This window comes from Brassica napus, chromosome A10, assembly GCF_020379485.1.
Source record: "Brassica napus cultivar Da-Ae chromosome A10, Da-Ae, whole genome shotgun sequence".
Classification (NCBI taxonomy): Eukaryota; Viridiplantae; Streptophyta; class Magnoliopsida; order Brassicales; family Brassicaceae; genus Brassica; species Brassica napus.
Window position 1 is genome coordinate 13465751 of NC_063443.1, and position 16402 is coordinate 13482152.

Sequence of the window (16402 nt, forward strand, 5' to 3'; positions counted from 1 at the left end):
ATTATACACTTGATTTAAATATCTTTTAACTGATAATATTTTCTTATATAACATAGATATGCCTAAAACAAAAGTGGAATAGATTTTCTAAGTTGCAGCTTATTACAAAAACTGGTTTATCACATAAACATTATTATGCAAACATAGCAATGTTGCAAGCACTTAAAATAAACAGATCAATTACATTCACAACACAAACACAAGCTATCAAATGTTCTTCCTCTGCTTGATTTTCCAGTCCAAGTATTTCTCAACAACATCGAGTCCACAAAGCTCCTTCACAACAGGCATTGTTGCTGGAACAGGCAAATCAAAGCTCAGATCAACCCCTTGTTGGTTATTACTCCATGTATGAACCTGTTTATTTGCTTCTTTAACAGCTGCTCGGACCGCACAGTGAACAGAAGCCGCTAAAAGCAATGGTGGTTCACCAGAAGCTGTATCAAACCCCCAAAACAAAAGTTTTTAACACAAAGATTCTCAACCAATGAAGGTATAAGTGGATATAAAATAAGTTAAGTCACCTTTGGATGAAAGAACACGGTTCTTGTGGTGTCCAGTGTTGAGAATCTCGACATTAAACTGTCTTGGAATTGTATCGACCGTTGGGATCTTGTAAGTCCATGTGCTGTCTGTTACTATGAGACCGTCTGAGTTCATTAGGTACTCTTCAAGCATGAAGAACCCAAGTCCTTGAACAAACGCTCCTTCAATCTGCAAAATTTACAATGAAACATTACAAATCCACACCAAGAGAACCATAGCAGAAACATACAACACATAGAGTCTGTTTAAACCTGTCCTAAATCCACAGCGGGGTTGAGACTTTTCCCACAATCATAGATGATATCAGTGCGCAGAACCGTTGATTCACCAGTCAAAATGTTTACTTCAACCTGTTTGATTACAGCCAAACAAATCTAAACATTGTTTCACAAACTGTTAAGTAAGCTAAGAGGAGCTATACCTCGCTCGCTGCAACTCCATAGTTAAGGTACTGCTTATTGTAGAAGTCCGGCGAGTAAGTGTTACTAACAGACATGTTCACCGATCGCATATAAGCCTACACCAGACCATCCAAGAAAAAAGAATGTTTCATAAGTCCACTCATAATAATAACCAGAGAACACCAAAAGTTACAATGAGTAAACCTGACTGATGAGGCTATCCCAAGTCACAGGTCCTCCTGTTTTCTCCTCCAAAGCAGCCTTGACAGGTAACAGCCTCTCAACTAAACCATCGCAGCAAATCCTAACCGCTTCACTACTAGCCTCAGAGGTTGTGCTACCACCAGTTACTGAGCCTTGCACCATACTCAAAGTATCGGTCTGGATGACACGGATCTTCTCGAGAAGCTCATCGCTTGTAGTACTGCACTGAATCAGCCCAAGTGAGAATGCAGCCATCTGTTTCACCTTTGTCCATAGCCCTTGTCCTATCTCAATCCCTGGAACCTCAACCACTATAGACCCATCGCTCAACACGCTTACTCTTCCGGGTGTTAACCGCAAAGACACTCCATAAACCGCAGGCACACGAGAGATCCCTCTCTTTCTCCACTTGCTTGAGGCATTAAACTCATCAACCACCTTCCTCCTCTGGCTAAACCCTGAGAACTCCTCTAGCTTCTCCCAAAGCTGTGGCAACGTGTACTCAGTGGCCTCACCAGCTTTCTTGTTATAAAACAACTTCAAGCTCTCATAAGCATGGAGGTTAACCTTCCTGATCTCATCCACATCAATAGAAAGATACGAAGCTACTTTCTCAATGATGGCTTCAGCTATATAAGATCCTTGTACATCACCAGGAGCTCTAACAGCAGTTCTGCTCACCGTGTTTGTTTTGCATACTTTCACATCAAAAGAGAGAGCACCCCAGTCATACTTCATCAATGCTCCTTGGATCCCTGACGGCATAAGGGGGCTTATGTCTTCGCTTAGCCCTGCATCAAGTAGCAGCTCTAAGTCTAGAGCAGTGACCTTCCCATTGGATTTGAATCCAACGCTATATGTGATTTTCATAGGATGTCTTCCTCCGGTTGTTATCATATCTGTTTTCCGGTTCACATATGTCCTCACTGGACGCTGCATTTTGGTTGCTGCAAGTGCACACGCTGCAGCAACCTAATAGCAAAAATTTTGTTCAAATCGGGTTTGTAATCGGTTCCGAATTCCCGTTTAAACAGGGTTATTTTAATATAATTTTAATTAAAACAAACATGATATACTCAAAGTACACCTGAGAGAGTATGAACTTACAGGCATTGATTTCATGACTTTGCCACCGAACCCGCCACCAACTCGTCTAGTAATGACACGGACATTATGCTCAGGAACACCAAGACATCCAGCGATGGTCCGGTGTACATACTCAGGGGCTTGAGCTGAGCTATAAACCAACATACAGTTGTCTTCATCAGGCACTGCAAGAGCTGTTTGTGTCTCCATATAGAAGAAGTACTGTGACCCCAGACTTATCTATATATCAACAGCAATCACAAATATTAAGACAAGAGTAGGGCTTGAGAGAGAGAGAGAAGAAAAAAAAGGGAACCAGAACCAACCTTTGATCCAAGAATCTTATGCTCAGCTTCAGCCATTCCCTTGGTGATATCACCGACCGGTTTACTCTTCAGAAATGGAGGGATCTCGAAAAGACTAGACTTCTCAACAGCTTCTTCTACGGACAGTATGGGCGGTTCTAAACCCTCAGTGTCATAATCAATCACAACAAGGTTTACTGCAGTATCTGCAAGCTTTTGACTCTCTGCAACCTGCACATAACACAAGTTGAATCTAATCCAACTAGTTTCTTCTTCATAGAGCGATAATGTAACCACCCTTCACCAGACTTACCAAGAAGGCGATGATCTCACCAGCACCATGGGTGATCTCTTCAGCAAACAAAAGATCCGAGGCAAAGAAACCTTTGTTACCAACATTTTGTCCACCTTTGGGAATATCTTTGTACGTTATTATGCCGAGAACTCCCTCTGGAACTATGTTCTCCTTGAACCTTATACTCTTGATCCGAGCCAACGGCATTGTACTGTAGATAAATGCACCGTATAGACAGTTCTCCGGTGAAGGAATGTCGTCTACATAAACAGCCTCACCTGTAGAATCATTTAAACAGTAACAGAGAATCAACGTTAGCCATTTTCATCTAGAAAGTCATTAAAGAGTATCAGGACCATTCTTCAGCATAGGCATGTGAAGCATTGGCTTACGGCTCCCAAAATTTTAGAAAAAAATTGTAAAAGCAAAAATTATATAAATCATTACTCTCCAAAATCTTAGGACCGGTTCTGAAGAGTATTATATAGAACTCACCAGATGCTTGAAGCTTAGCTCCAGACTTTACAATGCCTTTACCGACCGGACTATGTTCTTGAGTTTCAACTATCTGCTGTGCAGATGACAACATAGCTTCACGTTTCAAAGATTCAAAACCGTTCTCTTTACTACATCCGTTGAGCAAACCGTTTGTAGTTAAAGATCCAAAGAACTCAAAGAGGAAAGTAACAGCCAAGCTTGATCTATAACCAGGATTCAAAGTACCCTTATCAGGTACTATCTCATCTTTAAGCAAGCCAATAGCGTCCATCAAAACCTCATCAGAGATAACTTTCCCCACAAGGAAGTCTTCAACCTTCCTCGCCCTGTGCGCATGTTTGGTTCCATAAGCACCAAAAGCTAACAAGCAATCATTCACAACAACGCCATCACGTGTTGCATTCAAAGAAACTTCAGCTGAGAAAGCTGCGTTGAGAAACGCCAATGCGTTTCCTAGAGGACGTGGAGCTGCTCTGTAAGTTTCAAAGAGGAGATGAGTATCTGAAGATGAAGAACCGTTCTTCAATGGCCTCCAAGATGGGATCACCAGGCTCACAAGAAGAGACTTGGCATCAAGAGGAGGCTGTTGTAGAAACTCTTCAAGCGTAAACTGTTCTTGAACATTGGAACCTATACTCATGATCTTAACAGTAGCTCGAGCAGCAACAAGTATGGTTGTGAGATCTGAAGGAAACTGTTTCCTCTGCGCCATCATGATGTTTCCACCTAACGTTCCAGTGTTTCTAACGAATCTGCTCGCTATCTTCTCCATGTGATTAGCGAGTTTCGCCAACATAGAGACATTTTCTTTCTCTCTTAGAACCTCAATAGCTTTTGATATGGTAACAGCAGCTCCTAGCTCAACTCCTTTCTCATCTCTTCTTACCACAGTGAGCTCAGGAAGCCGCCGAATATCGATAAATCTTGAGTACTTCCTCTCCTTCTCTTCTTTGTAGTAACCAGTGCTTGTGTTACCAGCTACTAACTTAACAGACATACTGTTATCAAGCTGTAATAAACCTTGAAGCTCAGAGATACTTCCAGGGCTTGACCATCTGTACTTTCTTCGATCAGATTCAAGACTCATATCCATCTTGAGTTCCTTTTTCAAGAACTCCGGAAACGTAGTTGACTTTGTATGGTCATAACACGGCAAGTTCTTCAAAGCATCATCTCTGTCCCCTCCCTTCTTGCAAAAGGAGTTGAACCCAAGATCCTCTATATCCACATCCTTTGCAAAGCTCTTACAAGCGTCCACGAGCGGTCTATAACCAGTACACCTGCATAGGTTACCCGACACAGCCTTCTCTGCTTCAGCAGCAGTGAGGTTTGAGGAGCCGTTCCTAGGAGGAGGGTCGTGAGAAGAAGACTTGTCGGCGTTCAAGAGAGCGGAGAACATGGAAACGCTCATGCCGGGTGTGCAGAAACCGCATTGTGTAGCGTGGAAACCGGCGATACGCTCGTGAACCGCGTGGAACCCGGTTCTGCTGTTGCCTAGGCCTTCTGAGGTGGTTATGGAGCAGCCGTCGATGCTGCAGAGGAGTGTGAGACACGAGCTGACTGTGAAGTCATCGACTTTGTCGAGGAGGGGATCGTACTTTGAGAGAAGAACAACACAAGCGCCACAACCCCCTGTGTCCAGAGAAGATACGTTAAGTTAAGAACACATAAGCCAAACGGAAAGAGACATGAACAGATTATACTTCTCAGATGGATTGCTTGCGTTACAAACTATTAAGTATGTATAGAGTCTCTTTGCCAAATATAGATACAACATTTTAAGGTTAACTTCAATTTTTCAGTTATATTAAATTTGTTGTGGGATTTAATATATGTAAATCATGGCCATGAAAATTTAATTTTTGATGTTTATTCAATTAAAAGATTAATAATTCATTATATTATGTGTTGTTTGAGATTAAAAAGGGATAGTGTTTTTTTAACGAAAAAGAATAGTCGATTCAAATGATTTTTATCCACACATAAATTCACACGACCTTATTCGATCAGGGTAATTAAATCCAATATGCAAATCAAAATTTCCTTGTTAATTGAAAAAGCAACGCTAAATCAAGTAGATAATTTGGCATTGCAGTTTACATTTGCATAATTACTTTTACGAGCAAAACTTTTAAAGGAAATTATCTAAAAATATTTATTATTTGTGGACTTGCAACAGCCTGAATTCGTTTGAAATCGGGTTGAACTTTTTATGTATAAGACTATGATTTTTCAAAAAAAAAAGAATAGTATATTCAAAAGATTTTTATCCACACATATAAATTCACACGACCTTAGTTGAAAACGGATTATTAAATCCTAAATGTTCAAACCTCCTTGTCGATTAAGGGTCTGACTAGTTCAAAGGCAACGGTTGTGGTTGCGAAAGTTTGTGGATGCGGGCGGTTGCGATTTCTAACGGTTTTAAGAGATTTGTACGACTGGTACTGCGGTTAAAAATTGGTGTGTTTGCGGATGACTTATCAGTGATTAACTACCAAATGCAGTAACAGTCAAATAATAAATTAACAATATTTACATTTAATATAATTATAAAAATATCAAAAATCATAAAATTATAATAAATATAAAATTTATCTTTAGAAAGTTATAATTTTAATTTCTGAAAATTTATTGAAATTGTTTTTATTATAAAATTTTATAATATTAATTAAAATATAATATATATATTTTAATATTTTCATAATTTCAATTTTAAATTTTTTATTAAATATTTTTACTTTTGTATATATATTGTTTTAAAAAAAGAAAAAATTTATCCTTCCGCAACTGTCCGCAACCGCAAACGCTAGCTGGAGTCAGCTTTTGAATTTATGAGATTCAGAACAGTTTGAAACGATTTAGAGCGATTTGAGTGATTGTTGCAAACCGCCGACAATCGCTACCAACCGCAAAAGCTGCGTTTACGGGTGGTAACGGGAAAACCAGTCGCTCCTAAGTGACGCCAAAATAAAACTGTACACTTTGCATAAATACTTTTACGAGCAATTTTAAAAAAAAAATTCTAAAAATGTCTATTATTTGTGGACTTGGAATAGCCGTTTATCTGCTTTGATTTTGTCGTTTCTTAAATCAAAGTCCTAATCAGGGTCCTTATATAAGAGTCCTCTAGAATCTGAATCTTATATATTAAAACAGAAGTCATAACTTATTTTCATGTGTGATTTTTTTAGTTTGGACCATTCCTAGAAAATATCATATTTAACATAAATTCATTATTATATCTTTAAATATCTTTATCTTTTTATTTGAAATACAAATGAATATATTTAAAATATTCTAACAAAATCTTTTTAAAATCTTCTTAAAATCTTCTTAAATTTACTTTCAAAAATTAGTTAGTTTTAATTTAAATTATCATAAAATATAATTATAAATTAAAATTGAATATAGTTTTGGTTTATAAATGAAAATTTAAATAAAATGAAATTAATTAATTTCACAAATACATTTATTAATAATTTTAAAAGATTTTGTTAGAAATAAATATTTATATTTATATTTATTTTAATTTTTTCAAAAACAATTTCTAATAAAATAAAAATCATGATTTTTTGATGAGTGATATTTTTATTTGGACCATCATTTAAATTTTATATTAAATGTATATCACTAATGCTAATATACATAATATTTTTAACTACTTTAATCATAATATCTTTTATATCTTTTAATTAAAAAAAAAATTCTAACAAATCTCTTGAAAAAGATTATAATAAGATCTTAATTGTCATAAATTGAATATAAATATTTTCAACTAATTTTGTAATTAATAATGAAATGTTACTAAAAGAATAAAATTATATCCTATTTTATCAATTTTATAATAATATCTATCATTTTAAAATAAAAATGTTATATTGAACAAAATATGATAAAATTATTTTAAATTGATAAGTTAACATATTTTACTTTCATAAATATGAAATATTTATGCTAAAAATATAATATGTTGGTAGAACGGGTTAATATTAGTAAACTATATAATACATGTATAAAATTTAACTTATCTTAAACTTTTTAAAATACAGTAATTTATTATTCAAAATTAATAAACATTAAAAAATTACTAAAAAATCTAGCGATTTGAATTACGGATCATAATTATAATAAATTAAATAGAAAATTATTTTCATATATGTTGTTTCATGCACTAAAAATTTTAGTTTAGTAATCAAACGCAAATTCAATAAGACAAATATATAATAAGCAACATATATATGTGATGATTTTAATTTACAGCATGAAAACTATAAAACTATTATATTTGGTATAATTATACAAACATTTAAATATGTGAGTAACATTAAAAATATATAATAATTATGTAAAACAAATATCTATATATATAAATGTGAAAATATATACCCGCACGGTTGTGCGGGTGGAAATCTAGTAGCTTTTTAAGACAAAGAAAAAACAAAACAGATTAGAGTCCGAATCAGACTCGAACATCTCCAATTTAACTTCTATCTTTTTTTTTTCTAAAATAAAATGTAAAATAAAAATATTTTAATTGTATGAAAAATTGCATTCAATAGCTAAAAAAAAATAAAAATTCAATACATAACTAAAATCCCACTTTCTCTCCTCTTTTCTCTTCCTATCTCTCTCTTCTCTCTCTCTAAAAATCTAATTTTTCTTTTTTTTCTGGTTATTCCCTAAATAAGCCCTAATTGTATTCTATTTTCACTCTAAAAAAATAGTTTGATTTTATAAATAGAATAATTCATTTGTTTTTTTAAAAATAAATTATCATTAGAATATAATTTAACTTTATTATAAAATTATTCTCTTTTAGAGCAAAAAAATAAAATAAACCATTAGAAATTGTTTTAGAGAAATCATCAGTCAAAATCTCACGGTTTCCACTATTTAGTTTCATCTCTCAAGCAATCAGACGTAAGAACACAAAAACATCCATAAAGACTAAAGCTGTTAGCTGTCCTACATAGACTGTAGAACTAATAATAGTCTTCTTCTTCTTTTAATAATAGTCTTTTTATAGTTATTGAATCTAAAAACTCTTGTTAACTCATCCTGAACAAGAAGATATACAGTTAACTCATGAACTGTATCATCGTACCTTCACCACAACCGAGCTTGACGCTCTTGAAAGGTGTCTTGTTACGCAAGAAATCGATGAGTGTGGTTGAAGGATCAACAGAAGAGAGATCGAGCTCAAATCTTTCTCCATTAACAGCGAAAACAAGAGAGGTCTTCTTGATCTTCATCGCTTCTTCTTTCTCCTCAATCACTTTCTTCTCACCCATTGTTTCTTTTTTCTCTGTGTAGCCAAGATTTAGTTCCACAACATATATTCTCGTAATCTTGACTTTATTTCCTGCAATGAGTAAGTGACAGAGAGTTTTTTTAGTATTTTTCTGCAGCCTATCTGCAAGAATAATACACGATAAGATTCTCTCCAGCAATATATATATTTATATAATTAACTTATTTGACAAAGAAAAAAATATTTTTATTTTTATATATATTTATGTCCCTTTATGTTTTGATAGAAAAATACTTTTTACGGTTGGCGTATTGCTATATTGCGATTAGGTAGGTTAATGAAAGATAATGCTAACCACTACATTAAATTATATGGAAAATAGTTCACCATCATTTGTGGAGTGATTTTGATTTAAGAACCTTTAGACTAACCAAACTTTACTTGTGTTTTCTTATCGTTTATTTTACATGATTTGAATTTAAATGATACATAGAGTAAGTTAGTAACAAATTAACGTGAGTGGTAAACTGTTTAAATGTCTAGTTTGAACCCATAAATAACAAAAGAATGACTGACTTGTTTTCCATAAACTTGAATATAAGTTTTTTCTGGACCAAAATTTTGCATTAATAAAAAGAGAAAGGATTATAGCATAGTGAAGTAAGGAAAAACATAAAACAACTCTTAAACATGAAGCGAACAGACCATACATCTAAGAAAAACGAAATAATACATAATAGAATTACTCTATTCTAAAATGAAATATAGAGAATATTATTGTATACTGCTGGAGATGTCCTTAGGTATAAAAGAATTTGCCATAACCAGCAGGCAGCAGCAATAAGGTTCTTGGTATAAACTACAAAAGAGACGTGTGAAGAACTTTAAGAACCTTGTACGACGTCATCTGAGATACTCTATAGGACAGACACACACAATCAATTTGAATACTCCAATTTTCAACTTCACCGGAAAATGTATAGTGCAGTTTAATATGTGGAAAAGATCAAGTGCACGATTCTTGATTCACGATAAATCATGTCTGGTTTTTTTACTTTTACTTTTGTTTTTTTCTTTTTAAAATAAAATTGTGTCGTATATATGAACGTTCGTCATTAAATAATAAAATTTTCAGCTTTATTGAAAATGTATGGTGTATTTAATATTACCAGTGGACCGCTATTGATTTGCGAATATCTTGTATTTTTCCAAAAGATCAGTTACCTTACAAGATTATTAAATACTCGTGTTTATATATGAGTTAACTATCTAATAAGATTACTATCCTGAAAATAATCATTGGTCGTTTTCTTAAGTTATTTCTTTGAATTTTTTCAGATTCATTAAGATATATAGAAATATGATATATTTGATTAAATTTTACAATGTACATGTGTTATCACTGGTATTGGAAACAAAGTAACTTCCACTATTTATTTGAACAAATGGTTTTTTTTTTTTTTTTTTGTAAAAATGTAAAGGATTTGAACAAATGGTTAAAATTAATGATATCTTCTGCAAACTATAAGGATGTGATGAGTACACGTTAGCGTAACTGGGCGTAATCTGAAAAAAAAAACTGAGAGAAAAAAAAAACAAATGATTAGAGTAAATAATATTTTTAGGTAGTTTTAAGTTTATCAAAAACTGTGTAACCAATCAAATTTAATTATTTTATTTTGTAATTGGTTGAATAGTTTTTAATTAAAAAATTTAATGATATTTTTTAGATAAAAAGTAATTTTCTTAATAAGTATGTTTTACCTAAAAAATCTTATATTTAGAAATATAGGGAGTAGTAAAACCCAAATGAAAGAAAGAGAATATTAGAGTTATAACCGGATATCTTATACTGGTTTAAGTTGGTTAAAGTTTCATTTTGTTTAACCAGCTATATATATAGTTACACATGTACAGTTAGAAACTTGAGCTGAATAATACGATTTTGTTCATCATCTTCACAAGATTTCATCTCTCTCGATTCACCATCTTTACATCTAATATGGTATCAGAGACCTTTTGATTTCACGTTTCCGCTTCCGTTCATCGTTCCTCAGCTCCGATCATGAGTGTTTACTTCGATTCCTCGTTCTTTGCGATCCTCGAGTTTCTTTCTTCACTCGTCGTCACTGTTTCCGTCTTCCTTTCTTCGATTCTGCTTCTTTTCAGTCGCCATTGATTGCGACGATCTTGATAACAGACGATTTGCTCTCTTCTAGTTGCGATTTGGAGCTCTCAGATTCTGTTTCTTGATTCTATGATACCTACGCGTGATTTTTCCCCGATTCCACCTCTTTCGACGCCGTCTCTCTCCGATCCAAACTCCAATCCGTTGTTCATTCACAATGCGGATCACGCTGGTATCTCTCTTGTCTCCGAAAAACTTACTGGCCTTGGGAATTTCAATAGCTGGCGTAGATCGATGTTGTTAGCGTTAGGTGCTCGAAACAAGGATGTGTTTGTCACGGGTGTTTATCCAGATCTTGATGATACTCATCCTGATTTTGGATCTTGGTCAATATGCAACAATATTGTCTGCACTTGGATTGTCAATGCTGTGGATAAGCCGATTGCTAAGAGCATTATGTATCTCGAAACGGCTCGGCAGATGTGGCAAGATATTCACGATCAGTTCAAGCAGAGTGATGGTCCTCGAACAGCTGAGATCAAGCAGCAAATCTATGCTGAGACACAAGGTTCTCAGACTGTGAGTGACTACTACACAAGACTCAAGCAACTCTCGGAAGAACTCAAGAACCATGACGAACCATACACATGTTGTTGTGGCCAGATGAATTGTGCGAGCCACAAACAACTAGCAAAGAAGGAAGAGCAAGACCGGGTTCTCAAGTTCCTTATGGGACTCAATGAATCGTTTACTGCTACACGAGGACAGATCTTGATGATGGACCCAAAACCATTGTTGTCCAAGGTTTTCAACATCGTTTCTCAGGAGGAGAGGCAACGCTCTATGAAATCTACAAGCAACTTGACGTTTCAGGCATCTCAGTCCATCACTTCTCCAGAACCTATCCTCACTGCTTATGGTAGAGGCTACAACAAGCAGAAGTCTCGTCCTATTTGCTCTCATTGTGGTCTTGCTGGTCATACCGTCGATCGTTGTTACAAACTACATGGGTATCCACAAGGTTATAAAACCAACACGTCTGGTTACAAGGGTCAACAGTCTTCTCAACAACAGGCTGCGGGCAACTCACACTCTTCGAACAAGGGCACCAATGTAGCGAACATGATCACAAAGGATTTTGGCAGCATCACTATGCATGATCAGCAGGGTACTCACTTGGGGACGGTTACAACAGATCAAGTTCAGCATATTCTAAGTGTCCTCAAGGCTAATACACAGAGCATTGAGAACAATCACACTCAGATTTCAGGCAGTACTCTTAAACTCGCAGATGGCTCTCTCTCCACGTTGAAACCTCAACCTCATTTGATTCCTATAACATCATCTCATCCTTCTACTTCAGGTACCTTTTTGAATTCCTCCAACTTTATTGCTTCTGCGGGAATCATAAATAACCTTACTTTTTCGCAAAATACTTGGATCATAGATACAGGAGCTAGTTGCCATGTGTGTTCTAACTTGAACATGTTTTCTGCCACGCATCCAATCACTAACACAACTGTTACTTTACCTGATGGAACACAAATTGAAGTCACTCTCTCTGGCACGATTGTTATTTCTGAAACACTGACTCTGCATTCTGTGTTGTTTGTCCCGACTTTCAAATTTAACCTTTTGAGCATTAGTGCTTTAACTTGGAACACAACCATTTCCGTGCTGTTTTCTTCGAACTCATGTCACATTTTGTCATACAATCCACTTAATTTTCTTCAGGAGCATACTCCGGATTACATGATTGGGAAGGGTAATCTTTGTCAAAATCTCTATATCCTGGATTCTCCTCCTCCAGCTTTGTCATCTATAGCTCAAACTCACCACCTAGCTCACGTATCTTCTGAAATTTGGCATCAACATTTGGGACATCCCTCTCCAAATAAAATTCAAATTCTTTCTAAATGTTTAGATCTTTCTCAAGAAAACATAGGTCACAATCATTTGTGTAAATTGTGTCCTTTAGCCAAACAAAAACGCTTATCTTTTTCTTCTTCTAATAACATGTCTGTATCCGCATTTGATCTTTTACATCTAGACTTTGGGGTCCATTTCGTGTACCAACAGTTGATGGATATAAATACTTTTTGACTATAGTTGATGATTGCACAAGAGTCACATGGGTTTATTTTTTGAAAGATAAGAGTTCTGTTATCACGGTTTTCCCTGAATTTTTAACCTTTGTTGAAACACAATTCAAAACTCTTGTCAAAGCAATTCGAACTGATAACGCTCCTGAACTTTCTTTTACATCTCTTCTTAAAAACAAAGGCATACAACATTACTTTTCTTGTGCTTACACTCCACAACAGAACTCTGTTGTGGAAAGAAAACATCAACATATCCTTAATGTGGCTCGCTCACTTCTCGTTCAATCTAACATTCCTCTTGAATATTGGGGGGATTGCATTCAAACAGCCGTTTATTTGATCAATAGAACTCCCACTCCCCTTTTGAAAAACAAATCTCCTTTTGAACTTCTCATGACTAAACCTCCATTTTACAGTCATCTCAGAGTTTTTGGATGTCTCTGTTTCACTTCCACATTACTCAAAGATCATCATAAGTTCTCACCTCGTGCCACTCCTTGTGTTTTTCTTGGCTATCCCCACGGATATAAAGGCTACAAGGTGCTTGATCTTCACACTAACCAAATTCTCATTTCACGAAACATTGTTTTTCTTGAGTCTAGTTTTCCTTTCTCTGAGAGTCTTCCTTCACATGATAATGACATCTTTGGTCAACATGTTTTACCACTCCATGTTCCTGACTCTCCCTTTCCGGCCTTCTTTGATCTCGGAGATAATTCATCTTCACTTCCTAAAGAATCTTTTGATTCCACTTTTATTCCTCCTTGTCATAATCCTCAATCTTCGACACAATCTCCTAACACTGATGTTCCTAACACACGAAATAAAAGGCAAACTAAGGCTCCTGCTTATCTAGATCAGTATCATTGCTATCTTTTAAATAAAACTCCTACATTTCCAAGCCATGAGACTCATACTACATCTTACCCGATCTCTGCTTTTCTATCATATGACAAATTTGATGACTCTCATCGCAATTTCATTCTTTCTATCACCACTGTTACTGCACCTAAGACCTTTCATGAAGCCATTTTTCTGGATGAGTTTAAGGGAGCTATGAAATCTGAAATGAATTTTCTGGAAGATACTGGTACTTGGTCTATCTGTCAATTGCCTCCAGGAAAGCACCCTGTTGGTTGTAAATGGGTAAACACGTATAAGTTCAATCCTGATGGCACTGTGGAGCGTCCGAAATCACGCTTGGTTGCAAAGGGCTACACCCAACTTGAAGGCTTGGGCTATCTGGATACATTCTCTCCAGTAGCAAAGCTGGGTACTCTCCGGTTGTTACTAAGTCTTGCAGCTGCTAAGAATTAGTCAATCAAACAGCTCGACATCAGTAATGCTTTTCTTAATGGCGACTTGGATGAGGAGATCTATATGACTATTCCTCAAGGATATACAGAGCTGACTGGCCGCAGTTTTCCTCCTAATTCAGTCTGTCGTCTACATAAGTCTCTTTATGGACTTAAACAGGCTTCTCGCCAATGGAATCACAAGCTATCCACAGTTATTTCATCTGCGGGGTTTGTTCAGACATCATCTGATCATTCTCTGTTTGTTCAACACTCGGCATCTTCCTTTGTTGCTGCTCTGGTGTATGTTGATGATATACTCATCGTCGGTGATAATGATACCGCTATTGAGAACTTCAAAGATTCTCTGAAACAAGCTTTTAAACTACGTGATCTTGGTGATGCAAAATACTTCCTTGGTTTTGAGATTGCGAGAAATGCAGATGGGATCTCCATTAATCAACGGAAGTATACGCTGGAATTGCTTCAAGACGCTGGCTACCTCGGTTGCAAACCTGTCTCGGTTCCTATGGAACCAAATTCAAAACTCTCTGATTCCTCGGGTGATCTTCTGTCTGATCCTTCCATCTACAGGAAGATCGTTGGTAAGCTGCTTTACTTGACTCACACGCGTCCTGACATTACATATGCAGTTCATAAACTTAGCCAGTTTATGTCTGCTCCTCGCGGTGATCATCTTAAAGCCGCTCAGAGAGTTCTTCGCTACCTCAAGAATGATCCTGCCCAAGGATTATTCTATTCAGCCTCGTCTTCGGTGAGTCTGACAGCTTTTTGTGACGCTGATTGGGCTTCTTGTCCAGATACTCGCCGCTCTACGACTGGATTCCGTGTCTTCTTGGGTGATTCTCTTATCTCATGGCGTGCTAAGAAACAACAAACAGTTTTTCGCAGTAGCTCAGAGGCAGAGTATCGATCAATGGCAGATACTACGTGTGAGCTCATTTGGTTAGCTGCTTTGCTTCGTGATCTACATTGTTCTCTGACTGATCCTGCAACGCTCTACTGTGATAATCAGTCAGCCCTACACATCGCATCAAATCCAGTCTACCACGAACGCACCAAACATATAGAGATCGATTGCCATGTGGTTCGTGAACGAATACAGAGTGGTTTTCTGAAGACTATGCACGTGAAGTCGGCTCATCAACTCGCTGATATCTTCACGAAAGCTGTTCAGCCTGCTCTGTTTCATCAGTTGACACTCAAGATGGGTCTTCATCATCTGTTCGTTCCATCTTGAGGGGGGGAATATTAGAGTTATAACCGGTTATCTTATACTGGTTTAAGTTGGTTAAAGTTTTCTTTTGCTTAACCAGCTATATATATAGTTACACATGTACAGTTAGAAACTTGAGCTGAATAATACGATTTTGTTCATCATCTTCACAAGATTTCATCTATCTCGATTCACCGTCTTTACATCTAATATAACTCTAATATAGAAAATGAACAGGTAAAAAGATAAAGAAAGAGAACTTGAACTTTTTTTTTTTTTGAACAAACAAGCATTTCATTTTTCATTGGAGAACTTGAACTTTTACTTTCATTTTGTCAAGTGGAAAATTTTCTGTCATTTTTAACTGTATTCAGCCAAAAGTAGGTTAAAAATATTTCAGCTGTGCTCAACTTGATTGGTAAAAATTGAGCGTAAGATAATGATATACTATTAATTATAATAGCTTCTTACGAATAGTCATACAAGTATATATTGTGGTTGAAAACGGAGTTATAACTGTTATAAGTCAATTACTTTGACAAATCGACAAATTAATCCGAACTGTGATAAAATACACATCACAAAAAGAGATATGACATATGACCTTGTCTGTTTGATTTCGTATTATGATGTGACCCTTGAAGAAATAGTCAGGAGCAGCCAAAATAGAATTTATGGTTAGCACTTGACACTATAGGGGCAAGTGTGGTCCAGAAGGGATTGAAATTATACACAATTTATTTGTTTGGGCTTTCAAAGAAAGCGATATGGTTTTAGTCTCTTCTGGTGTGGTGGATGGTATTTGTGAATTTCTGTGATAATTTGAACGGGGAAGAATAAAAATGATAATTTTAACTAATCATATTTTGATCTCCTCGAACGAATCACATTTACATGTGCAGTTGAGGTGTTCAAATCCTACAACCCTATTGACATTTTCAACAGTTGTCTGAGTTGGTCCGACTGATTATCTTTTTAGAACCGTGAGATGGCACACATGTCTTCACTCAAAATTGTAAAAAAAGTTTATTAAAAGTTGTAGAATTTGGTA

The 16402-nt window shown here is 35.8% G+C and overlaps 1 protein-coding gene across 1 annotated transcript; it reads right to left on the minus strand.

Moving 5' to 3' along the window:
• Positions 1-59: 59 nt before the first annotated feature.
• Positions 60-8807, minus strand: LOC106371701 (indole-3-acetaldehyde oxidase-like). Its single transcript, XM_013811795.3, has 10 exons — positions 8443-8807; positions 3333-4967; positions 2856-3115; positions 2564-2773; positions 2259-2477; positions 1152-2123; positions 968-1063; positions 798-896; positions 525-714; positions 60-437 (listed from the first exon to the last, which is right to left on the minus strand). Exons 1-10 carry the CDS (start codon positions 8627-8629, stop codon positions 208-210), a joined length of 4098 nt encoding a protein of 1365 aa, XP_013667249.2. The 5' UTR covers positions 8630-8807; the 3' UTR covers positions 60-207.
• Between the last annotated feature and the right edge of the window lie 7595 nt (positions 8808-16402).